We start from the raw sequence: 26,686 nt of genomic DNA, 5'->3' as shown, positions 1-26,686 counted from the left end.
TGATAATTGTCAGACTTTCAAAATCCTTCATCAGTTGAATTAAGTAAGGGATAATATCCATCTTTATTTTGCGGTAACAACTGGCCACATTATCAACAACATTATCCCACTTATTACACAACTGCTTCATAGATTATTTAGATGTTTAGGTCAAAATTATTAGACCTGAAACACTGATCTGAGGTGAAATATTTGAATGCAAAGCTTCCATGAAGAAATCAGTTGCTAGCAAACGGCAAGTTCAAATTAGACATTTTAGGTATACAGTGCAGTCTTACCAGTTTTCTTACACAACATTTCACCACATAAATAATTAAGGAAGTAGTACCAGTTTGTTAGTTATCTTATAATCCATTACAGTGTACAAAAAAGCAGCAGCTGCATTTGTATGAAATAATAGAGTGAGTCCACGATACCAGGATGACAGAATTAAGAAATTGTCCACATAATATTGAATTAAGCTTTAATAATTTATTAGCTAACCAAACACAGAAAAATTATCAAGCATATAGCACTGACTTAAGTTGCCCTGAATGCCATGACTGACCAATCAGAATTAAGCATTCAACAATACCCTGTAATAATTTAATTTAAAGCACAGCCACCACAAATTCAGACTTTTTTTTTTTACTTTTTTTTTTGGGGGGGGGGGGGGTCTTTTATGCCTTTCATTGTGATAGGACAGTAGAGAGATGACAGGAAAGAGCTGGGAGGAGAGAGTGGAGCGGGATTGGCAAAGGACCTCGAGACGGGAATCAAACTAGGATCACCGTGAGCACAGTTGCACTATATGTCATATCAAGATCATAACATAAATAACATCATAAGAAATAGTTTAATAGCTGTGATACTGGTTTTGAAATTAAATGATTGCATAGTTATGACAGGAAACACAAGCTTCTAACAATGCTTTGGAAAAACAATCTTAAAAATAACGTTTATTTATAAACCCAAATAGGAAATAAAACAGTTATCGAATAAGCAATAAGCAATAAGTGTCCTATTCTGTGTTCTAAACTCCTGAAACACTGGTGTCTCATTTTAGAGCAGTCAATGCAATTTATGAAAGAAGTCAGTTAGATCTGTAAGTGGGGGTGAGTGTGTGAAAAAAATTCAGATGTAATCCACTTTGTAATCGCTGGCATTTTTCAGAAGTAACTGTAATTTAATTACACATGTTTTCTCAGTAACTGTAACTAATTACAATTACATTTATTTTGTAATTAAATTACGCAATTCTATTACCTGTAACTAGTTACTCCCCAACACTGGTGCTAAGATAAAATGTTGAATGTGAATATGGGCCTTGTTTTGCATCGCCTGGTTCCCTCGTGTGTTCCCCTGGCTTCTCTTCTCTGTATGCGTGACAAAATGAGAGCTATATAAATATATTTATGTTTTTAGCTAGAAATACTTAGCTATTTGTATGCTTTAAACATTGAAAAACATCTAAATTGTAAATTTTTACATCATCATCATTCTCATTAGCTTACCCCTAAACGCTTTGGCCTTGGTGACGTTCACCTGTAGGATTCAAGAGAAACATCCAGCGATGATCTACATGTCTCACCTGGCGTGTGTGGACCTGCTCTTCACCCTGCTGCTGCCTCTGAAGATCCACTACCACGTCAACACTTCAGATTGGGTGTTCGGTGAGGCGGCGTGTCGTGTGCTCAGTGCAGCTTACTACTGCTACATGTACTGCTCCATACTGCTGATGATGAGCATGAGTGTGGACAGACTGCTGGCCGTGGTGTTTGAAAGTGCAAAGAAAGCCACATTCATATGCACATTAGTCTGGCTGCTGGCACTCGCTGGTACAGTGCCACTTCTCTTAATGAGTCAAACAGTTAATATTAAGAATGTGGGCGTCACCTGCCATGACGTGCTACGCCAAAACGACCCTACTGTATTGTATTATGTCTACCTGTTCTCCATCCTCTCCTGCCTCTACTTCTTCTTGCCTCTGGTTGTCACCTTAGTGAGCTACTTCGCCATCATATATGCACTTAGTGTAAAATCTAATCGATCAGACAAGCGAAGAAGACCTGTTATCATGGCTGTCGCTGTGCTGTTTGTGTTTGTAGTGTGTTTTGCGCCAAACAACGGCATCCTGTTGTACCACTGTGTTCATTTAGCTACTGGAGGTCACCACGAGGGAGATTCATCATATGCGGCTTACCTGTTGGCTGTGTGTTTGGGAAGCGCAAGTGTTTTTCTGGACCCTCTGCTGTACTACTACGGCTCGTCTCAATGCAGAAAGCAGATCCGCTCTGTGTTTTGGTGCAAGAAAGCAAAAAAGAGTGCAAAAACGCAGTCAGACACAAAAACCTCTCAGTGCACTACAGCTGCACAGTGAAATGAAAATCAAACTAGCTATGTACTAAGCTTGACAAGTTCAACACATTTGCCAGTATTAAGCAATGTGGAATAAAGTATGGGTGTTTATTGTCTTTGTATGCACACATATATTAACAATATGTAGCTATTGTGCTATGTCAGTGAAGGTCTTAGAGAAAATTGTTCATAATGCATGAAATATCATTAATAAATAAAATAAAAATAAATAAAACCTGTAATAACATTTGACTGAAGCTGTTTGATCTCTGATTGTACTCAACGTCTTTGTTCTACTTTCGCACAGAGGCTGTGATAAAGCAGTCCTCTAGGTGTTTATCAATGTCTAAAATAAATCTTTGTGGGTGAACTATCCCAAAGGGAATTTTCATTTTTTGATGAACTATCCCTTCAATTATTTACAGTATGCATGAAAATAAAATTAGTATGTAATAATTAAAATTAATTATTATTTTCCTTCTTATTTTTTGTAACATTAACAAAGTAGCTACATTTCCTTCAGTCATTTTGAATTGAAGATACTATGAATCTGTAATATTATTTGTAAACTCTTGATTGAAACTAACTGATTTCTTTGAGTTGGTATTGGTGCACAAATGCTGCAAATGTGCGAATCACTTCATGATGTCCCAAAATGACCAGTTTCCCACTAAACATTAGAGGCTTCTCAAAGAAACAGTCATTAGCATTGAATTTTCAGATCTGCTCATTATAGGCAAGACCACTTGGGCCCTTAGACGTTCGGTGGAGATCTGTCTTTCAACCACATGCATCAATGTATAGTCAGATAAGTGCAATGCTTCAAACCACAAGATGCTGAAATGCATTGTGTTTTTCCATTAATTGTTTTTTCTTTATCTATTTATTGTTTTGTGTGTATTGTAAAGATAAATGCTATTGTTTGCACTATATCGATGAATTGTTACTTATTTAATATGTGTTGCAGACCTACCTGTAGTAATACAATGTGTTCCACTCCGTTCCTGTATATGGATGAAAAGATAAACACATGAACTGATCAAATTTGCAAACTTTTTTTATGAATACAAAGACTTTTAAACACATTGGTTAAATGCATTAATAGATGAGGGGATGTTTTGCAGAGTGGAAAATGTATTGAAATACTGGTAGCACTTTAGGAGTCACACCCAAACCAGTCAAAATCTGTTTATTCTCTCATCCCACACACTGAAGGCTTCAGTGATGTCACCTCATTTTAAAAGTGCATCCTTCCATCTTCAAACATTAGAAATCACTTTCTTCAGCACAGCACTCTATGGCCGTGTCTGTTGTGAAATATAGAAACTGCGAGATATTGAGAAATCATGGTGGACTTTCCTCCATTTACAGATCAGACATTCAATGGTAAGTACATCAGTGATCTTATGAGTGACATGACTTTCAGTTGTGGCTTGCTAATGTGCTGAAAATTAATGTACCTATAGCGTAGGTAAAAGAGTGCAACAGGTATTTATAAGTCTGATGATCTGTAGTTGTTATAGTAAGTGAGATCTGTTGTCAGATGGGTTTTGTTTTGCACTAAGGCTAGTTAGGCTAAATTAAAAGATTGATTGTGTTGTGTTTCGTTACAGATTCTGGGCTCAACAATGATATTCTTTACCATACAAATCAACTGTTTGTTGCAATGTTTATGACAAATAATAGTGCATTGACAAACCAAAACCAAACTACATCCTCTGGGCCACTGTTCGCTCAGCATGAGGTCGTTCTCCTCTATAAAGGCTTGACAGTCACACGCATCATGCCCTTGATCTACACCTTCATCCTCCTCCTTAGTTTGCCCTTGAACGGTTTGGCCTTGGTGACGTTCACCTGTAAGATTCGAGAGAAGAATCCAGCAGTGATCTACATGTCTCACCTGGCGTGTGTGGATCTGCTCTTTACCCTGCTGCTGCCTCTAAAGATCCACTATCGGATGAACGGTACAAATTGGGTGTTCGGCGAAGCGGCATGTCGTTTTCTCAATGCAGCTTATTACTGCAACATGTACTGCTCCATACTGCTGATGATGTGCATGAGTGTGGACAGACTGCTGGCTGTGGTGTTTCCCATCACCTCTAGGACCTGGAGGAGCACAAGGAAAGCCACATGCATATGCACATTAGTCTGGCTGCTGGCGCTCACTGGCATAGTACCACTTCTCACATTGAGACAAACAATAACTTTCCAGAATCTTGGAGTCACCTGTTTAGACTTCTTAGAGGACGACTCTATTGAGATGTTATACTTATGTGTGTTCTTAATTATCCCCTGCATCTACTTCTTCCTGCCGCTCGTCATCATCTTAGTGAGCTACTCTACTATCATATATGTGCTCTGTACTAAACTTGATTACTTATTAACTTCATCATCTTCCTCAGACAACCGATGGAGGGCTGCGATTATGGCTACTGCTGTGCTGACTGAGTTTGTTGTGTGTTTTGTACCATCCAATGCCATGCTGTTGTACCACTTAGTCACCTGTTTAGTCACGGGTTCCTGTAGGACAGATACCTATTTGGCTTATGTGTTAGCTGTGTGTTTGGGAAGCTCAAGTGTTTTTCTGGACCCTCTGCTGTACTACTACGGCTCGTCTCAATACAGAAAGCAGATCCGCTCTGTGTTTTGGCTCTGCAAGGCAAAAAAAGCAAACATACCATGAAACACAATCACACACAATCAAAATCCTCTAATTCTAAGCTGCACTGTAAAACAAATAAGTAACCTAAATAAAAAGCAGATCTCATTTTAAACTATTATTGTGTGTCCTAAAAAATATATTGTACTATTTTACTCAATATGATATTATTGTACTTAAACAGATGATGTATGGTTGTAACAATAATCCATAGACTGATCAGAATGTGTCATAGTTCAGTCTGTTTGTCATTGGTTTTTCCCATTTCTTTCTGTCTGTTTTGGTTGCGCCCTCGTTTGCCATCATCCCCGTCACCTGTGTGTAATTATTGATCATCTGTGTCACCTGTGTTGTATTATCCAGTCCCCCTTTATAAGTCTGTCTTTCTGTTCAGAACACTGTCGGTCTTTGTTGATGTTACTTGTGTGGAAGAATCTGTGTTCCTGCCTTGTATTGAGAAGATTATTATTAAAATAGTGTTTGTCTTACTCCTCGTCTCATCTCGTCCATCCAGCACGCAGCACTTATAACAGAATGCTGATTAATACAATACTTGATGTCTCAATACAGATTGTGAACTGTATGTGCATGCTGTTGGGAAGCACCAGTGATTCCCGCTATACTGTACTAGTGAACTTAAGTGAACCAATGAACTTTGGATGACTTCCAACATATGACAGATACATGTAAACAGGTTTGATGTATGTCCCATGTGACCACCTCCAACCAATTGGGAGGCGGAATAAAATTTATTTTAAAAAAGGGCTGATCTGGCCCAATTCCACCATTGAAGATGTGCGAGGTGGGCTAGTAATAAATTGTGGTGAACCAGACAGGCATAGCCAATTAAAAACCGTGACTGCTAATTTGGTAGCGCAGATAGGTGTAAGAAGGGATACCCAGACAGACAGAGACGGAGATGCAGCGATCGCTGACCCGGCTTTGTTGCTCTGTTCAATAAAGTCTTATTTTGACATCTGGAACTCTGCCTCTCAAGCTTCAATGTCTTCTTCATTGAGAAATGCTTTTATTGCTCCACAACACTATTCATATTGCATTTAGTGGACACCTTTATCAAATGCAACTTCCGCTGCATTCAAGGGTTTTATTAGTTCATACATACTGAGTCTGCAGTAATGATTATCTATTTGCCTACTATCTAGTACATAAATGTGTAAAAGAGAGACATTAACTACACTACTGTATTACTAGACAGATGTTAAAGGAACACTCAACTTTTTTTGGAAATAGGCTCATTCACGAGTTCACACTTACATATAATTAGCCGGAGTATGGTATTGCGTGATTGGCATGCTGTCCGGAGAAAAGGCTCCGAGCTCGGGAGCGTCCCGAGCCCAGAGAACCCCCCATGGGAGTAGCGAGAACTCGGAGTGCGGAGTTCGGGGTGGTGGAGGGATACTGATGAACCGTCGAGTGAATAGAGGTGAGTCGGCTGTATTTGTACTTATGGCATTGATTGGCTTGAGTGGGTATCTAAGTATCTGACGCGCTCCTCCCGAACTTTGTTAGTGAAACATCATTTCTCGAACTCCCCTCAAGTTAATAAGTTGAGTTTTACCGTTTTGAAATCCATTCAGCCGTTCTCCTGTTCTGGCGATATGACTTTTAGCATAGCTTAGCATAGATCATTAAATCCTATTAGACCAATAGCATCGCGTTCAAATATGTAAAGCTGTGATTTTCTAGGCTGATAAGACTAGGAACTACACTCCCTTTCCAGCGTAATAGTCAAGGAAGTTTGCTGCCGTAATATGGCCGAAGCAGGCGCAGTAATATCACGTAGCACATGTGCAAATGCTAACCTAGCTGGGAACTAATTTCAGGTGCTGCGTGATATTACTCCGCCTGCTTCGGACATATTATGGCAACAAACTTCCTTAACTATTACGCCGGAATGGGAGTGTAGTTCCTAATCTTATCAGCCTAGAAAATCGTAGCTTTACATTTTCCGCCGGTATTAGTACACGATATAACTACAGAAGAGTCAAGTTTTAAATAGGACAAATATCGAAACTCGTTGGTCATTTTTTAACGCGATGCTATTGGTCTGATAGGATTCAATGATCTATGCTAAGCTATGCTAAAAGTGAAAACGGTAAAACCCAACTTATTAACTCGGGGGGAGTTGGAGAATGAGCCTATTTCCAAAAAAAGTGGAGTGTTCCTTTAAGAGTAATCTGTCACTGTTGTAACACTTTAAATGCAAACATCTATCTATCTATCTATCTATCTATCTATCTATCTATCTATCTATTAATTGATCAATCTGTCATATCACCCATATCCTTTCTCTATATAATAAAATAAATATATAAAACCTGATTATCATTGGACTGAGGCCATGTGATCATTGATTTTACTGATTGTCTGGGTTCTGCAATCACATAGCTGTAATTTAAAACAATCCTCTAGGAGGTGGTGGTGTTTATCCATACTTCTACTTAACGTAAATAAACCGTACAATTTATGGTAGACAAATCTGTTGTTCAACGTAGTCTATTATTTTAATCAGCTTACTTTTAGATTGACCATGTTAACTTTATTATTTTAACGCTGTAATTTCTTCACAGACCTAGTAAAACAATATACACAATATTTTATTATCTCTTTAAGAAACACACAGAGGCTGTGACAATGCAGTTCACTAGGTGGCGGTGTTAATCAATATGTCAACATTTGCCATCAGTGGCTTACTGGACATCCCCGCAGCCCCTGCGATGCGTGGGGGCCCTGACCCTTTGGAAGGACCCGCTGCAGGACATTTTAAAGGCAACGTTTTAAAAGGCAACATTTGCGCAAAAGGGCATTTAACCAAAGTATATTATAGACTTTTTTTAATGAAATCCCAGAACTTTCTGACCCTGTCTTGATAAACACGTTTAGAAAGGTGGAAAGGACGTTGTTAAAATAGTGATGTGATATCAGTGGTTAAATCATAATTTAAAGGAACCGTATGTAGGATTGTGGCCAAAACTGGTACTGCAATCACTTTCAAAATACTGTATATTTATATCAAATGCACCAGTTCAGTTAGAACCTGGAGGTTACTTGCGTTGCCTTTTTCTGTGCCAAGGGAATTGTTGCTCCAGAAAGGGGGCCTTCCTGAGGTTGCTGATTGGTTGGTTCTGTGGTCCTTTATGAAGTCTTGGGCATTGGCTGAGGATGCGAGTTGTGCGCTGTTAAAGTTCAGGTCAGCGAAGACGTTTGGGTCAGTCGCAACTTGCACAAAACTATTTATTGATGTTAAAAATTTATTTGTGCTATTTATATGTGTGTGCTGGTTAGTCTATAAAAATTAAGAGTGACTAAACATAGAGCATTTGTTCTGACAAATGTCAGGTACATTTTAGTTATTTGTTTGCTGTAGCTGGGAAATATATACAGTACACAAACCACCTGCATAAAATAGATATGTAAATTTGTATTTTGGGGACAGTTCTCTGGAAGGGTATGGCCCAAATACGGTCACATGCCTTTGATGGACAGTGAGCTCCACACACACCTGACTATAAAGAGCTGATTCTGTTGACATTAATGACAGAAACAGTCCACAATTCAACAAATACAGTCGTTCCGGTTCATTTTGCAAGAATAATGGCGCACCAATTGATTTGGATTTATGCTTTGCTTCTCCTAATCAGCGTGAACCTCTCTAGTCAAAGTAAGAATTTGTTTATATTAAAAGAGAAGTGTTTTATCTTAAGACTTCCATATACGAAACCTGTTTATTTGATTATAAATGCTTATAAAATGACATTTCTAAATGTTTAGCACAATTATAGTTAACTTTCCCCCTCTATTCTTTTAATGTTTCTCCGACCTAAATCAATTTAACAGATATTAATGAAGTTCTAGCCTATTAATGATTGTGTTTTGTTTTTATAAAGATTGCCCTCATAAAGTATGTTCCATTTGGCTTTCTTAACTAGACAAATCAGACTGTGTAACAATGAATGTGGGAAATAACACAACTATACCATCTTCTGGGCCATTCCTGGCCTCGCCTAAATGGGTTCTCCTCTTTAAAGGCTTGATGGTCACACGCGTCATGCCCTCCATCTCCATCTTCATCATCCTCCTTAGTTTGCCCCTGAATGGTTTGGCTGTGGTGACGTTCACCTGTAGGATTCGAGAGAGGAAACCAGCAGAGATCTACATGTCTCACCTGGCGTGTGTGGACCTGCTCTTCACCCTGCTGCTGCCTCTGAAGATCCACTACCGGTTGAACGGTTCAAATTGGGTTTTTGGTGAGGCAGCGTGTCGTTTGCTCAGTGCAGCTTACTACGGCAACATGTACTGCTCCATACTGCTGATGATGTGCATGAGTGTGGACAGACTGCTGGGCGTGGCGTTTCCTGTCGCCTCTCTGACCTGGAGGAGCACAAGGAAAGCCACATGTGTTTGTTTGCTGATCGGGCTGCTGGCGCTCATTGGCATAGTACCTCTTCTCTCAATGAAACAAACAATTAGGTTTGAGAATGTGGGCGTCACCTGCTTTGACGTTCGGGCGGACCCTTCTGTAATGATATATTTTTTTGTGTTTTTAACAATTCTTTTCATCTCCTTCTTCTTGCCACTGGTTGTCATTTTAGTCAGCTACTCTATTATCTTATATGTGCTCTGTGCTAAACCTGATCACTCATTAACTTCCTCATCTTCCTCAGACAACCGAAGGAGGGCTGTGATTATGGCTACTGCTGTGTTGACTGAGTTTGTTGTGTGTTTTGCACCATCCAATGGCATCCTGTTGTATCACTGTGTCACCTATTTAGTCACCGGTGCCTGTAGGACAGATACCTTTTCAGCTTACAAGTTAGCTGTGTGTTTGGGAAGCTCAAGTGTTTTTCTGAACCCTCTGCTGTACTACTACAGCTCGTCTCGGTACAGAGAGCAGATCCACTCTGTGTTTTGGGTCTGCAAGGCAAAAACAGCTAACATACCATGAAGCACAATCACACACACATCTAAGCTGCACTAAATAAAAAGCAGATCTCACTTTAAACTATTTATATTGTATTTAGTGAACACCTTTCTCAAATACAACTTAAGCTGCATTCAAGGGTTTTATTGGTTCATACATACAGTACTCAATCTGCAAGAATGATTATCTGTCTGCCAACCATGTAGTAAGTAAATGTGTGAAAAGGAGATGGTCAGAGTAGTAACTGGACTACTGTGATCTATCTATCTATCTATCTATCTATCTATCTGTTTATCGATTCATCATATCGCCAATATTCTGTCTCTCTGTTAGCAAATAAATAAACAAACCCTGATTACCATTGGACTGAAGCCATCATTGATTTTACAGATGTCTTGTTTGTACAGTCGTGGCCAAAAGTTTTGAGAATTACATAAATATTGTAAACTGAAAAAAAAAACGTTGCTGCTTAAGTTTTTATAATAGCAATTTGAATATACTCCAGAATGCTATGAAGAGTGATCAGATGAATTGCATAGTCCTTCTTTGCCATGAAAATTAACTTAATCCCGAAAAAAACTTTCCACTGCATTTCATTGCTGTCATTAAAGGACCTGCTGAGATCATTTCAGTAATCGTCTTGTTAACTCAGGTGAGAATGTTGATGAGCACAAGGCGGGAGATCATTAAGTCAGGCTGATTGGGTTAGAATGGCAGACTTGATATGTTAAAAGGAGGGTGCTGCTTCAAATCATTGTTCTTCCATTGTTAACCATGGTGACCTGCAAAGAAACACGTGCAGCCATCATTGCGTTGCATGAAAATGGCTTCACAGGCAAGGATATTGTGGCTACTAAGACTGCACCTAAATCAACAATTTATAGGATCATCAAGAACTTCAAGGAAAGAGGTTCAATTCTTGTTAAGAAGGCTTCAGGGCATCCAAGAAAGTCCAGCGAGCGCCAGGATCGTCTCCTAAAGAGGATTCAGCTGTGGGATCGGAGTGCCACCAGTGCAGAGCTTGCTCAGGAATGGCAGCAGGCAGGTGTGAGCGCATCTGCACGCACAGTGAGGCCAAGACTTTTGGAAGATGGCCTGGTGTCAAGAAGGGCAGCAAAGAAGCCACTTCTCTCCAAAAAAAAAACTTCAGGGACAGATTGATCTTCTGCAAAAATTATGGCAAATGGACTGCTGAGGACTGGGGCAAAGTCATATTCTCCGATGAAGCCTCTTTCCGATTGTTTGGGGCATCTGGAAAAAGGCTTGTCAGGAGAAGAAAAGGTGAGCGCTACCATCAGTCCTGTGTCATGCCAACAGTAAAGCATCCTGAGACCATTCATGTGTGGGGTTGCTTCTCATCCAAGGGAGTGGGCTCACTCACAATTTTGCCCAAAAACACAGCCATGAATAAAGAATGGTACCAAAACACCCTCCAACAGCAACTTCTTCCTACAATCCAACAACAGTTTGGTGAAGATCAATGCATTTTCCAGCACGATGGAGCACCGTGCCATAGGGCAAAAGTGATAACTAAGTGGCTCGGGGACCAAAACGTTGATATTTTGGGTCCATGGCCTGGAAACTCCCCAGATCTTAATCCCATTGAGAACTTGTGGTCAATCCTCAAGAGGCGGGTGGACAAACAAAAACCCACTAATTCTGACAAACTCCAAGAAGTGATTATGAAAGAATGGGTTGCTATCAGTCAGAATTTGGCCCAGAAATTGATTGAGAGCATGCCCAGTCGAATTGCAGAGGTCCTGAAAAAGAAGGGCCAACACCGACTCTTTGCATAAATGTCATGTAATTGTCGATAAAAGCCTTTGAAATGTATGAAATGCTTGTAATTATATTTCAGTACATCACAGAAACAACTGAAACAAAGATCTAAAAGCAGTTTAGCAGCAAACTTTGTGAAAACTAATATTTGTGTCATTCTCAAAACTTTTGGCCACGACTGTGCATTCGCTTAGCTGTGATTTAAAAATAATCCTCTAGGTGGCTGTGTTTATCCATATGTATACCCAACGTAAATAAACCAAACAATTTATGGTATACAAATCTGTTGTTTAACGTACTCTATTATTTTAATTTGGTTACTTTTATAGTTTATTATTATAAAGCTGTAATTTGCTTAATAGACCTAGTAAAACAACAGCCTAACCTACAATATTTCCCACTTATTTCTTAAAAGAAACATACACAGAGGTACGATAGCACAGTTCACTAGGTAGCGGTGTTTATCCATATGTCTACCCAACTTAAATACCATTACCAAGCAGACCACTGACATATGCTGCTTTTAATGCAGTCTAGATCTGGTAACCAACTAGGCTAATGATCAAAATGAATCTATTGTTTTCCTTTCAAACTCTTTCATATATAAAATCTTCGTAATTTTTGTCACATTAACAAAGTAGCTAACCTCTTCACTCCTATATGATTACCCCACTGTACATCAGTAATCATCCAACACACTAATGACCCAGCATAATAAATGATCAGCATGGAAATGATCAGTATAGACGCCTAATCAGTTTTATAAAAACCACATCTCGTTTGTATCTATTGTTTAATAAACAAAAATACGACCATATTAACCATCATATGTAAGGTTAAATGTGTCACGGTGCGTGTAGGGATGCGCAACACGAAGGTGGAGTAAATGCAAAGTCTTTAATTAATCCACAGGCTGGGTAACAAACAGGCATGTAATACAGGAACAGACACAGACAGGTGATGAGAATGATGTTAAGTGACAGGAAAAAACAAATATGGGCATACGGACTAAACCAAAACAGAAGAATGACAGGGGTGTTACAAAAGAGAATAAATTTGTCCATTAAAATTTTAAATTATGGGGGTACCCAGATTGTACATTTCTTCAGCACAAAATAAAAATGAATTCAAAATAAACAATTACTTGACTTGAAGTAAGATGTACACTAATTTCTTAGGGAACTGTGGCGCTAGGCAAGATTATCTAAATATACCCACCAATACTGCCCATATTATTAACACTCTTATTTCTTTGTCCTGCTCTTTTACAAATGTTACCGTTGATTCATGTAAATCAGGGTTGTCTTACGTCATCAGCCAGTGCCAGTCCCAAGGGTTTGTAGGGCCCTAGGCAAGATTATTAAAATGGGCCCTACCAATACTGATTATAATATTAAAATTGTGAACAATGAGAACGTTGTTGTTTCATGTAAATCAGCACCTGAACTAGTGGAACAGTGATGCTGTTTCCATCCAAATAAAAGGTTAAAAGTCCAGTATGAATCGCTGACAGCTAGCAGTTTTAAATGGGTAACATTACTGCAGGTCAAAATATCGTATTCAAGTGTAGAAATTAGGAAAAATAATTTCCTTGCTTTAGTGTACAGCAAAAATAATTTATATGTGTGCAACCGTTAGTCCAGAAAAATGAAGAATGACTAAACAGAGCGCATTTGTTCTGACAAATGTCATGTAGTTATTTGTTTGCTGTTGCTGGGAAAATATATACAGTACATAAACCATCTGCATAAAATACATATGTAAATGTGTAATTTGGGGATAGTTCTCTAGAAGGGTATATGACCCAGCTAAGGTCACATGCCTTTGATGGACGGTGAACTCCTCACACAACTGACTATAAAGAGCTGATTCTGTTGGCATTAATGACAGAAACAGTCCACACTTTAACAAATACAGTTGTTCCAGTTCATTTCACAAGAATAATGGCACACCGACTGATCTGGATCTATGCTTTGCTTCTCTTAATCAGTGTGAACCTCTCTAGTCAAAGTAAGAATTTGTTTATATTTTAAGCAAAGTGTCTTAAAAGTTATCTTAAAACTTTCATGTATGAAACCTGTTTATTTAATTATTAATGTTTATAACATATCATTTCTAAATGGTTAGCATACACTCTTAAAAATAAAGTTGTTTCACAACAAACGCGTCAGCCAAAATTGCGCGTCTATCTTGAAAACTGGATGTTTTGGAAAGTGCTGCGACATCTTTTCTATTTTTCTGCCATCTAGAGATTTAGAGGAAAATAATATCAAAAGTGCCTTTTTATTATTTGATTTTACTTTTTAATGTTATTTTCCACTACACCTTGCTCTTGAACAGATAAACACATGCAAAATTATGTCGAAATACAAATCTTGACGAGTATCCTCGAAAAAACAGCCGGTTATGTCTTAAGTGAACGTAAACAGTTAAGAAAGACATTGAATGTGTATCATTATCAGTGTTGGGGAAAGCTACTTTTAAAAAGTAATGCATTACAATATTGTGTTACTCTCTAAAAAAGTAACTAATTACATTTCCGTTACATTACTTTTGCGTTACTTTTTAAATCTGGCCAGGGCTTGTTTGTTTGTTTTTAATATAAAAAGTTAGATTTTTAGCAAATGTAAAAGCCCTCTCACACCAAAAAGTGAATGAATAAGCCTAAGGCTGAAGGAAAAGTAAATTCACGTTTGTACAGAACTGTTATGGCAAGCTGTTTTAGCATAATTTTTACTAGTAACAATTCAATTAAAGAGCTCTATAATTTAATTCCTACTAGTAACAATGCCAATAAGAGAGCTCTCTAATTCAATTCTTACGAGTAACAATTCCAATTAGAGAGCTCTACAAATGAATATTTACTAGTCATGTGTCTCCACTGACTTCCATTCATTTTTAATTACAGAGCTCTACGACATAATTTTTGCTAGTAGGAATTTCAGTAAGAGAGCTCTATAACTGAATTCTTACTAGTAACAATTACAGTTAGAGAGCTCTCGAAATCAATATTTACTAGTAATAATTCCAATTAGAGAGCTCTCTATTTTCGTTTTTACTAGTAACAATTCCGATTAGAGGGCTCTCTAATTTAACTATTAATAGTAAAAATGCAATTACAGATTTAGTAGAGACGATACTGCCAATCACTTTTGAGAGACGCACAGACTTGAGTGAGGTAGTTCACCAGCTTAATCTCCTTCTCTCTTGCCATCTGTCTTCTTGTCTGTCGGTCTGTCTAAACTTCATTATTAACTGCATTAGTTTGCTATCAACAGTCCAAGCGTCATTAATAAGTCTAAAATGACATTTTGGAACTAGCAATGAAGGGTTGGATGAGCTGCGTAACAATAGGTTACTTACAATAGGTTTTAAGGACAAAAACCGGACGAATGTCTCAATATATCATCTGATTGATGTCTTGAGGTGCGGTAACCATACTATAAGCAGAATAATTGACTTCAGTCCATTGAATTCTCTGCTTCGTGTCGTGAACAGTAACAGTTGAGAAAGAAATTGGATGTCCATATTATTATACTGGATGCATTGTTTTTTAAAGTGACCATATCTAATTTACTCGCTGCTGTCATTGTTAATGTTAATCCAAGGAAATTAAAGAGAGAAAACCACTAGTTGTAGATTTAACAAGAATTAATTAATATTTAATTTATATAGTGCAGACTATGCAATGATATTTAAATTGGCATTTGATTATTCAGTTTCTGTATTCTTAATCTTTGTTCTATGTATTTAATTGTGCTATTTATATGTGAGTGTGTACCCAGAAAAGTGACTAAACCGAGCTCATTTGTTCTGACAAATGTCAGGTACACTGTTGTCATTTGTTTGCTGTAACTGAGAAAATATATACAGTACATAAACCATTTGCATAAACTACATATGTAAATGTGTCATTGTGGCACAGTTCTCTGGAAGGGTATGACCCAGGTAAGATCACATGCCTTTCATGGACAGTGAGCTCCACACACACGCCTAACTATGACTATGTAGGGCCCACGAGAACAACCCGCACCAGGGCTCAGCAAACCCCAGCTACAACCCTGTTTGAAAATGATACGTTCAAGTACATCAAGTACCGTAAGTACATCAGTGATCTTGTGAGTGACAAGATTTTCGGTTGTGACTTGCTGATGTACTGAAAATTAATTTACCTAGTTTAACAGGTATTTCACGAGTTCCCTCTTACAGATAATAAACTGAGCGAAAGGTTGTGCGTGTTTGGCGTGCTGTCCGGGAGAGGGCCTCGAGCTCGGTGGTAATTCCCGAGCCCGGGGCTCTCCCCCGCCCAGGGGGAGGGGTCCGAGCTCAGCACTGGCCCGAACCCTATAAGCGCTCCCCCTATGGGCTGAAGGTGAGGAGACGGGGTGGAGGATGGGTTTGACGAGACGAGAGATGAGGAAGGTAGGATTGTTTGTTATTTATAGGGATTTCCCCTGTGTTGATTGGATAGGGAGACTGATTACTAATGGTGTATTGGCCGCGTTAATTATCTGCGCGAGCTCCTCCCGAAACTAGTTTAATAATACATCACTTATAATTCTGGTGATCTGTAGATATAGTAAGTAAGATCTGTTGTCAGACGGGTTTTGTTTTGCGCTTAAGCAAATAAATAAATGTGTTTTGTTTTGTTACAGATTCTGCCCACCTTAAGTATTTTCGAATAAATTATCCAACTGTACAATTATCTGTGAACTGGACCTCGGATGAGTTAGTTCCCTCCCTCAAGAGCCTGATGGTTACACGTGTCACACCCTCAATCTACATCATCATCATCATCATTAGTTTGCCCCTGAATGCTTTGGCCGTGGTCACATTCATCTGTAGGATTCAAGAGAGGAAACCAGCAGAGATCTACATGGTTCACCTGGCATGTGTGGACCTGCTCTTCACCCTGCTGCTGCCTCTGAAGATCCACTACCGGTTGAACGGTTCAGATTGGGTGTTCGGTGAGGCGGCGTGTCGTTTGCTCAGTGCAGCTTACTACGGCAACATGTCCTGCTCCATACTGCTGATGATGTGCATGAGTGTGGACAGACTGCTGGGCGTGGCATTTCCTGTCGCCTCTCTGACCTGGAGGAGTGCAAGGAAAGCCACATGTGTTTGTTTGCTGATCGGGCTGCTGGCACTCATTGGCATAGTACCACTTCTCTCAATGAAACAAACAATTAGGATTGAGAATGTGGGCATCAGCTGCTCTGACACTTCAGCAGACCCTGTAGTAATGATTTACTTACTTGTGTTTTTAACCTTTCTTTTCATCGCTTTCTTCTTGCTGCTGGTTGTCATTTTACTCAGCTATTCTATTATCTTATATGTGCTCTGTGCTAAACCTGATCACTTAGTAACTTCCTCATCTTCCTCAGACAACCGAAGGAAGGCTGCGATTATGGCTACTGCTGTGCTGACTGAGTTTGTTGTATGCTTTGCACCATCCAATAGCATCATGTTGTACCACTTAGTCACCTGTTTAGTCACGAGGACCTGTAGGACAGATACCTATTTGGCTTACAAGTTAGCTGTGTGTTTGGGAAGCTCAAGTGTTTTTCTGAACCCTCTACTGTACTACTACAGCTCGTCTCAGTACAGAGAGCAGATCCGCTCTGTGTTTTGGGTCTGCAAGGAAAAAACAGCTAACATAACATGAAGCACAATCACACACACACAAAATCCTCTCATCTAAGCTGCAATGTAAAACAAACAAACACCCTAAAAGCAGATCTCACTTTAAACTATATTGCATTTAGTGGAGCCTTTATCAGATGCAACTTAGGCTGCATTTTGGGGTTTCATTGGTTCATAGGCTATATACTCAGTCTGCAGGAATGAGTATGTCTGTCTAACATGTAGTAAGTAAATGTGTGAAAAAGAGATGTTACTAGACAAGTGTTTAGAGCAATCTGACACTGTTGTAATTACTTTGTATGCAAACAGATCTATCTATCTATTTATCAGTTGATCGATTCATCATATCACCAATATCCTGTCTCCCTGTTAACAAATAAATAAACAAAACCCTGATTACCATTGGACTGAAGCCATCATTGATTTTACAGATGTCTTGTATGTACAGTACATTCGCTTGGCTGTGATTTAAAAATGATCCTGTAGGTGGCGGTGTTTATCCATATGTATACCCAACGTAAATAAACCGAACATGGATGACAAATCTGTTGTTTAACGTACTCTGTTATTCTAATTTGGTTACTTTTATAGTTTTATCATTATAAAGGTCTTGTTCATAGGCCTAGTAAAACAATATACAGCCTAGCCTACAATATTTACAACTTTTTTTAAAAAGAAACACACATATAGGCTGTGATAACGCAGTTCACTAGGTAGCGGTGTTTATCCATATGTTTACCCAAAGCAAACACCATAACCAAGCAGACAGCTGTACATATGCTGCTTTTAATGCAGTCTAGATCTGGTAACCAACTACCCCTCAAAATACATCAAACTGTGACCATCGTTAATCATATTCAGAAGATTCTTACACATTTTGAAGGTAGTAGCCTACCAGATTCACCAAATTGTTTTATAGTCGTAGGCGTAGAAACAATAATAGAAGTTTCTATGGCATTTCGGCAGACTGTGGTCAATGTGAATGAAAGATCAAATAAAAGACCTATATCAGAATGATTGTAAGCAACTGTTTCACTTTTATAGAATGTATTCACTTCTGCATAAATCTATACTTTTAAATTGATTCACAACTTTCAGAACAAGACGTAAAGTAGTTCCGTCAGTCTGTAAGAACTCTGGTGGGCTTCTGGCTTAATGTGCGAGGATAAAAACTGAGACAGAATTACTGATTTGTCATCTTTCTGCGTAGCTACTCTACTGAATGAGATGACAATCTGAGTAAGTGACTGTTGTTCATATTAACTCGGCAGTCTGCAGCTGACATCGCGGATGGTTATTACTTTTTACCTGTCTCTTGCTCTGGCGCAGTACGCGCCTCACAAATGGACAAATAGCGGAGTGATACTTTCACAAGAGAAGAAAGGCCGTGTAGAGCTTCCAATTTCAAAGACCCGCTAATTCAAAAACAAGGCAGAGTGACCAAACAGAACGCATTTGTTCCGTCAAATATCAGGTACATTTAAATTATGCGTTTGCTGTAACTTAAGGAACATATACCTAAACTGTTCGCATAAAATAAATATGTAAATAAGTCATGAAGACACAGGCAGCTCTTTTGAAGGGCGTGACCCAGGTAAGGTGACACGCCTTTGATAGACGGTGAGCTCCACACACACCTGACTATAAAGAGCTGATTCTGTTTACATTTTTGCCGGAAACATTCCACGCTTGGACAATACAATCGTTCCAGTAAATTTCTCAGGAATAATGGCGCACCGATTGATTTGGATTTACACTTTGCTTATCTTAATCAGCGTGAACCTGTCTAGTCAAAGTAAGAATTAGTTTGCTTGTTTATAGTTAAAGAGAAGTGCCTCATTTCTAGAGATTCGTGTCTGAATTAAGTTTATTTGATTGTAATTGTGTACAATTAAATTTTATATCGAGGCTTAGTCTACGTTTTGATTTATGTGTTGTCTTACAATTATCATTTAAAATTAACCTCGTTTGTCCCAATTATTTTAATGTTTCTCTGACCTAAATCTATTTGACAGATATTAATGATGCTCTAGCCCTCTGCTGAAGTGTATGCCACTTCTGGTTCACAAGAGTAGGCCATACTATACCATAGTATGTAAAAATGCATTATGTTTTGGGTAACTGGTTAAGTAAGCTATGAGTAGCCTAGTTTGATTTCACATTGTTTGTAACTGTGTCATCCTTCAAGTATGCGACTATATTTAAATAACACAATGGTTGAGGTTTGTAATCCATGTTCTTTTGCTGCTATATATAGCCTTTGCAATGAGTAATAGTAGCATGGATCACAAGAGACATGTTTGTTCCTTTGCAATAGACAGATTTCATAACATGCTGATGCAGACACGATTAGATCTCTGAACTAGACACTTCGTAATGATTCGTTTATGTCTAGCACTGAACTAATGCATATGGATTAATCTATCTTTTTCTGTCTGAAAATATTTCTTTCAATCTCTTTCTTTCTGTTCTAATAAATGATTTATCTGTCTATATTTTTTGTCTATCTATCTATCTATCTATCATTAATGAATCTGTTCTTTCATTCTGATTCTGGGAACTGTGTGAGATCGCTATGAACTAAGATAATATAAGGCTATATAAGACAGTATTTCTAAGTTAAATTATTGTTTTATGCTGTTAAGAGGACCAGAAGCCAGTAATGATAAAAATATCTAAGGTTAAATCAAACAATGACTCAACTTCTGTAGAGGTGGCTCAGGAAACCTAAACCCCATGGTAAACCACTTACTTGTTCATGATGCCACTTATATGATGCACATCGTATGAAAAGTGCCATGCCATCATGTTCTCATGTTTAAGGCAACAGACCAACTTGACTCTTAAAACTCGTAAAGAGCAGTCTATATTAGTATATAATATATAGTTTATTGAAAAATATCTATACACACTCTATGCTTCCAGCCTAGAGGGAAGTTATATTCCATGGAATGTCTGGATACTGGATTCTGCCCTAACACGCCTCTTAAACTTGAAAGCAGCCATGTATTAAGTGTTTTTTGGAGGTTATTAACATTTTCCTGAAAACTGAAGTCCAACTCTTAACTGAAAGAATGCTTTGCATTTCCACTCTACATTGTTTCTAGTCAAATTAGGGTATATTCCGAGCTGATAATCTAATGTTAAACCTATTAAAATATTTTTAGATAGCACATGGCTCCATAGCTTCATCATTTTGCAATGTCGCAATGACCGCCATTTTGCAGTGCCTCACTTTAATGAGTGTGGAGATGACGCCAAGCTGCGGAGGTTAGCTACATTAAAAGCAGATGGACGCAACAGAAAAGCATTCAATCTGACGTTAGAATTCGTAATGGCGGCGCTCATCGTTTGCTCAGGAAAAAGGTCTATAGTACAGTGAAGAATGATCATATGATTTTTACGTGCACCATGTGACCTGTAAATTAAAACAAACGTTCCCATTGCAGTTGTGCGAAATATCCCTTTTTTGCTTGAAAAACCACCTCGTGGGAGCGTAAAAACATTTTTGCACTATATGTCTGTTTTTACGAAAGTGTCACGTTTCCATTTGGCAATATTTTCAATTCACAAATTCTGTGGAAACACAGCTTTTGATCGATCTATGTTTCTTTCATTCTGTCATCCTATCTATAGGTTGTAACCAGGACAGGGGCTTTACTGGTGAAGGAACTAAGAATGGAGTGTGTGTGACCGATACTGCTGTTGCTGTGCTGGACAGCAAGCTCACCCAGATCTTCTTGCCAGTAGTGTACATCATCGTCTTCTGTGTGGGCTTCCCTGCCAATGCCATGGCCATCTGGGTGTTCCTCTTCAGAACAAAGAAGAAACATCCCTCATCCATTTTTATGGCCAACCTAGCAATGGCGGACCTACTGTTCGTAATCTGGATTCCTCTAAAGATCGCGTACCATTTTAACGGGAATAACTGGATCTACGGAGAAGCCATGTGCAAAGTCCTAGTGGGCTTTTTCTATGGCAACATGTATTGTTCAACTGCTTTCATTGCGTGTATTAGTGTCCAGAGGTACTGGGCCATAGTACATCCTCTTTCCCACCAGAAAAGGAACAACAAGTTGGCAACTGGCGTGTCTGTGTGTGTGTGGCTGGTCGTGTGGATCATTACCGTGCCTCTTTATCTTTATGACCAGACCGTGAAGGTCACCAACATGGATATTGTTACCTGCCATGACGTCACTCGCCCCAGCCAGTCACGCTACCCTTCTATCTACTTCCTGATTATGGGAGTTATTGGATTCCTAGTTCCCTGCATAGTATGCATAGTAGCATATGTGCAGATGCTACTCGCTCTTAAGAGCTCGATGACGGACGCAGACATCATTCAGAAGCGAAGGAAAGCTGTCATCCTCATCGTCACGGTGCTGGTGATGTTCCTTGTGTGTTTCACCCCAAGTAACATCATGGTTATGGTGCATTACACCTTTCTCTTTATGGGAGTACAGGACAGCGGTTATGGCTTCTACATTACTACACTGTGCCTGGCCAGCCTCAACAGCTGCGTCAATCCATTTCTGTATTATTTCATCTCAGATGAGTTCAGAGAATATGTTAGAAACACTTTTCTTTGCCGCAGCGAACACAACGCGAAGACAATACGGGTTTCCTTCAGCGCACTGAAGTATTCGCAGAAAAGCAGTACCTATACGTAGGGCTGGGCCGATAAACGATATAATATCGAATCGCGATAAAATTTATGTTAATAACGATGATAAGCTCTAGACTTTTTTTGCTCAATATGGATTAATCTAAGAGCCAATCATACAGCAGAAACATGCGACAGCGGCCAATCAGCGTGCAGCGTGCGTGTGCACGTCAAAGTACAAAGTTCATTTTCTACAGCACTTTGCGAAGCAAACTTACACCAGGACGACAAAAAAAAGAGAGTGGAAGGAGCAACGAAAGAGAAACTAACCTCGAGTTATTATCCAAAGATGTTGAAGTTGTCGGCAAAAAAGGTAGCACGAATTCCGTAAGTGGTTTGACTATCTGAAAAGTGACTTGTTAAAACTGAAACCGAAAGCAAAAAACGCACGCGCATTCAAAAGCAATTTAAATCCCCCTTGTTTAGAGAGTGACTCCGCAATGCGCGCAAATTAGGCTACATGACATATCTAGGCTGTTATCTGCATGTAGACTATAATAGGTTGTGTATGTCTATAGCTCTGTATCATGCTTGAAATATTCCGTCTGTATTTGCACTTTGAATAATGAGACAGTAGCCTACTTTGATTCTGGCTGAATTGTCTGCACTTAATACGATTAAGAAAGAGCTGTGTCGTAATTTTTTGATATTTATACCGTAGATTGTTTCAAAATGCAGTGGTTGCCTCTAATTTAAATAGCTCAACCTATAATAGAGAAAATAAACAATTGTGTTAATAATAACAAATAATAAATAAATAAATAAATGTGTTACAAATAATGTTTTTACAATAATTTTATGTTCACATTTTGTACATTTACTCTCATTTACCATACTCTGTCACAATTTTAACAACTTTTTTCATTTATTTTAGTAAGTTATTTTAATTTTTAAGGCCAAACCTGTAATCTGATTTTTGTTAATAAACTATACTTAATAATTTAATTTAATGAATCCTTTAATTTTTGTGGCTTTAGTCATTATTGGGATACTATTTTAAAGCTGGCAACATCAACAGCTTATATCGAAATATATATCGTCATCGTTCAATATGGGAAAAAATTATCGAGATTAGCTTTTTGCCATATCGCCCAGCCCTACCTATACGTCAGAATCTGGAAACACGCAGAGCAGTTCCTACTAAGAAATCCGGAGAACTGTTTAACAAATCTGTGCAATGCTCTGATGGTCTACTATGCCTTTTGAAAACTGAAAACTATATAAGCTCTTGTTGTTTTATTATTAAATGTTGGAGGCTGAATGAACATTTTTTCTGAAACATGAACTGAGTTATTTTTGACATTCAATGTGTAATTCAGTCAACAAGTAAACATTTGTTTTTATAGTCTCACATACATTATATATCGTGGGAAATATGGGAATCACATCCATATTTGAAGATCTTAAAAGACCTTAACAGGACATTCAGTGGTTCTCACTTCTTGGAACTACAAATTAGCCTCCTGTTTGATAAATGTTGAAATGTTGTTATTATAGTGTTACCATTGCGTCACTAAATACAGGGGTCTCGCTTACTACATCCAAGATCAAATGACACATCCAAGATCAAATCATCGCGCTAACTATGAGCTCGCTATTCCGGTTCTCCGAACGCACCTGTTGTTGATGATTAGTATAGCTGGATCATGAAGTTATTTGAGATCACCTGGAGGCTTAATAGGGGCTACGTATCGATAGTAGAAACATTGATCGGCAACGTTTTGATTGGTCGGCGAACATGACGAAGGAGCTCAGTATTTTTCTGCAGCAGAGCAAGAACTCTTGTTTGAGGGATTTCAGGAGTTTCAGAGTTTAATTAAAACGCAAGGGAACACTGCAAAGGCTGGAAAAGCAAGGAGAGAGGGCTGGCAAAAAGTAGTGAACTAATTAAATGCGTTAATGCTGCCCATGTTACATGTTTTTTCCTTGATATGTTATTTTATTTATATTTTAATTTTTTTATACACTACCGTTCAAATGTTTGGGGTCAGAAAGACTTGTAATAGTCTTTAAAGAAGTCTTTTCGACTCATCAAGACTGCATTTATTTGATTAAAAATACAGAAAAAACAGTAATATTGCAAATTGTTTTTACAATATAAAATGTTTATATATATATATATATATATATATATATATATATATATATATATATATATATATTAACATACTTTAAAATAGAATTTATTCCTGTGATGAAAAGCTGAATTTTCATCAGCTGTTACTCCAGTCTTCAGTGTCACATGATCCTTCAGAAATCATTCTAATATGCTGATTTATTATTAGAATGATCAATGTTGGAGAATATCAGTTTTGCTGAAAATAATTTTTGGAACCTATGATTTTTTTTTTTCTGGATTCTTTCATGAATAACAAGTTTTAAAAGTACAGTGTTGATTCAAAATATATATTTTTTATAACAATGTAAATTATTTATTAACTTTTTTTTTTATTATTAACTCAATACATCCTTGGTGAATAAAAGTATTAATTTCTTTAAAAAAAAAAAAAGTACTGACCCCAAACTTTTGAGCGGTAGTATATGTATATATATATATATATATATATAATATGAGCTGTGGTCATCATTCGTGTGTGAATCGTGGTAATTATTTTCTACACTTTCTTGCAAAATACTTTTCTTTCCCACGTGAGTCAGTCCGTGTCAGTCGTGCTTTTTAACCAATCAGATGTAACCTCGCCATTTCAACCAATCATAACCTGTCAGGAGCGCAGCCTAAATCCTGTTTACATGAGATAAAACTGCTCCAGAGCAGGTTTAAGCTTACGGACCTGTTACTATGACAGCACGTCCCGGATGAGCTTCAAAGAACCGAACGATCCAAGATCACACAAAATCGTCAACAATCAAATCCAGCTAACTTAGTTAGCGAGGTACGAAGAACGGACCCCTGGTTGCTTTAATTCATGTCCTCAAGACCTGAAATCGCTTAGTCTGTCTGGTTTAGTGGGATTTCTCAGAATCTCCTCTCGAATGACCTTTAATCCAGTTCTGTGGTTTCAAGTTGACTGACTAACTTGAGCTGTAATATATCTTGAGCACCAGTTACAAAAACATTTTGCATGTAGGCCTGAGCAAGTATCTCTAAACGAATGTGAAATGTTATGTGAATGACACCAGTGACCATTTTTAGATGTGTGAATGTATAACCAGCAAACACAACCTCATTCACATGTGTTCTAAACTAATGCACTAAATGCTGAAATGGTATCACTGTCTATTTTTAATGCATAAGCTTATAAATACTTTCTTTAAATTGTTTTTTGCACACCCATAACTCACTTGGTTTCAAACCACAAAGGTTTTAATGTGTTATCTGTGGTGTGTTTTGTACTTGTAATTTTTTTTAAAGTCGTCTGCATGTATTTTGCAATAAATTTGTCTTTCAATGTCTGTTTATGATTTGCTATGTGTATGTGGCCTTGTTATCTAAAGGAGGCAGACATCAGGTATGACCAAAGTCCACAGAGCAACTCATAAAATTGATTGACACACAAATGCATACACAATTCATTGTCCTTTTTAAAATGACTCTTTACTAAAAAGATTTTAAAAATAAAGGTTTTTGTAGCAAGGAATTATTTTTGATTAACCAGTTCAGACAGTTTATTTACAATATTGGTAATTAAGTGGGTAAACAGAAAATATAAGCACAACTAGCTAAAATTGTGTGGTACTTACAGTGCCTTGCAAAAGTATTCATACCCCTTCATTTTTTTTTCATGTTTTGATGCACCATTATGTTAAACTGCTTTAAATAACCTCAGCCTCAGGCCTCGCTCTAATAGGCTGCTGCAGTTACCGCAGAGCAGCCAATAGGCGCGCAAGCTGTTTCGCCTATGTGCTGCTGCAACGCGCTTTACATTATTTCAAAATTAAGGATAATTTTTGGCTTCAATATCTCGCAGAAAAGGATTTTCCCCTAGTATAAGATACTTACGCAGTACTCGTCCCCTCTCTAGAGAGAACAGAGGTTACGTTAGTAACCAAGTACGTTTTGTGGTTTCAATATGACTAAAATATGACTCTCGGTCTCTCTCTCCTCCCACGCTCGGCTCTAGCTGTTGATTTCGGTCAGCACTCGAAACTCCCAGCTGGTTCTGACTGGTGTGCGTCGTGCGTGTGACGTCACGCAGGTAAGGAGAGACGGCGCGCTTTGAGCTCTCTGTAAGGTGTGTCCTTCAGTCTCTTAAAGTGATAGTTCACCCAAAAATTAAAATTTGATGTTTATCTGCTTACCCCCAATGCATCCAAGATGTAGGTTACTTTGTTTCCTCATAAAAACACAAACGAAGATTTTTAACGAAAACCGGTGCAGTCTGCCAGCCTTATCATTGACCTGGATGGGCACCAGACCTTTAAAAGTAAACAAAAACATGCCCAGACAAATCCAAATTACACCCTGCGGCTCGTGACGATACATTGATGTCTTAAGACACGAAACGGTCGGTTTTTGTGAGAAACTGAACAGTATTTATAACATTTTTTACCTTTGATACACAGCCACGTCCATCTGTCATGGCAATTGGCATCAGTCACGTCAAATGAGTACGCGCTCTGGCGTAGAATACGCAAACGCGGAAGTCTGTCGGATGTTTGCAACTATACGATATCATTGTTTACACAGGAAGAGATTGTGTGT

The 26,686-nt window shown here is 38.3% G+C and overlaps 5 protein-coding genes across 5 annotated transcripts; all 5 read left to right on the top strand.

Annotated features, from left to right (window-relative positions):
* The first annotated feature begins 1,487 nt into the window (after positions 1 to 1,487).
* On the top strand, positions 1,488 to 2,932 carry LOC141292773 (proteinase-activated receptor 1-like). The gene has a single exon (XM_073824821.1). It carries the CDS (start codon positions 1,553 to 1,555, stop codon positions 2,357 to 2,359), a length of 807 nt encoding a protein of 268 aa, XP_073680922.1. The 5' UTR covers positions 1,488 to 1,552; the 3' UTR covers positions 2,360 to 2,932.
* A 9-nt stretch (positions 2,933 to 2,941) lies between these two features.
* LOC141292770 (proteinase-activated receptor 1-like) lies at positions 2,942 to 5,431 on the top strand. The gene has a single exon (XM_073824820.1). The coding sequence runs from the start codon at positions 4,004 to 4,006 to the stop codon at positions 5,018 to 5,020; it is 1,017 nt and encodes a 338-aa protein (XP_073680921.1). The 5' UTR covers positions 2,942 to 4,003; the 3' UTR covers positions 5,021 to 5,431.
* Positions 5,432 to 8,966: 3,535 nt separating this feature from the next.
* Positions 8,967 to 9,962, top strand: LOC141292073 (proteinase-activated receptor 1-like). Its single transcript, XM_073824037.1, has one exon. The coding sequence runs from the start codon at positions 8,967 to 8,969 to the stop codon at positions 9,960 to 9,962; it is 996 nt and encodes a 331-aa protein (XP_073680138.1).
* A 6,508-nt stretch (positions 9,963 to 16,470) lies between these two features.
* On the top strand, positions 16,471 to 17,382 carry LOC141292072 (proteinase-activated receptor 1-like). The gene has a single exon (XM_073824036.1). It carries the CDS (start codon positions 16,471 to 16,473, stop codon positions 17,380 to 17,382), a length of 912 nt encoding a protein of 303 aa, XP_073680137.1.
* Positions 17,383 to 19,022: 1,640 nt separating this feature from the next.
* Positions 19,023 to 25,423, top strand: LOC141292647 (proteinase-activated receptor 2-like). Its single transcript, XM_073824681.1, has 2 exons — positions 19,023 to 19,155; positions 20,997 to 25,423. Exons 1-2 carry the CDS (start codon positions 19,089 to 19,091, stop codon positions 22,028 to 22,030), a joined length of 1,101 nt encoding a protein of 366 aa, XP_073680782.1. The 5' UTR covers positions 19,023 to 19,088; the 3' UTR covers positions 22,031 to 25,423.
* Positions 25,424 to 26,686: the final 1,263 nt, after the last annotated feature.

The sequence above is a fragment of the Garra rufa genome, chromosome 19 (assembly GCF_049309525.1).
Source record: "Garra rufa chromosome 19, GarRuf1.0, whole genome shotgun sequence".
Taxonomy (NCBI): Eukaryota; Metazoa; Chordata; class Actinopteri; order Cypriniformes; family Cyprinidae; genus Garra; species Garra rufa.
Note: the sequence above shows the minus strand (reverse complement) of the source record. Positions and strands in the feature narration are given on the sequence as shown.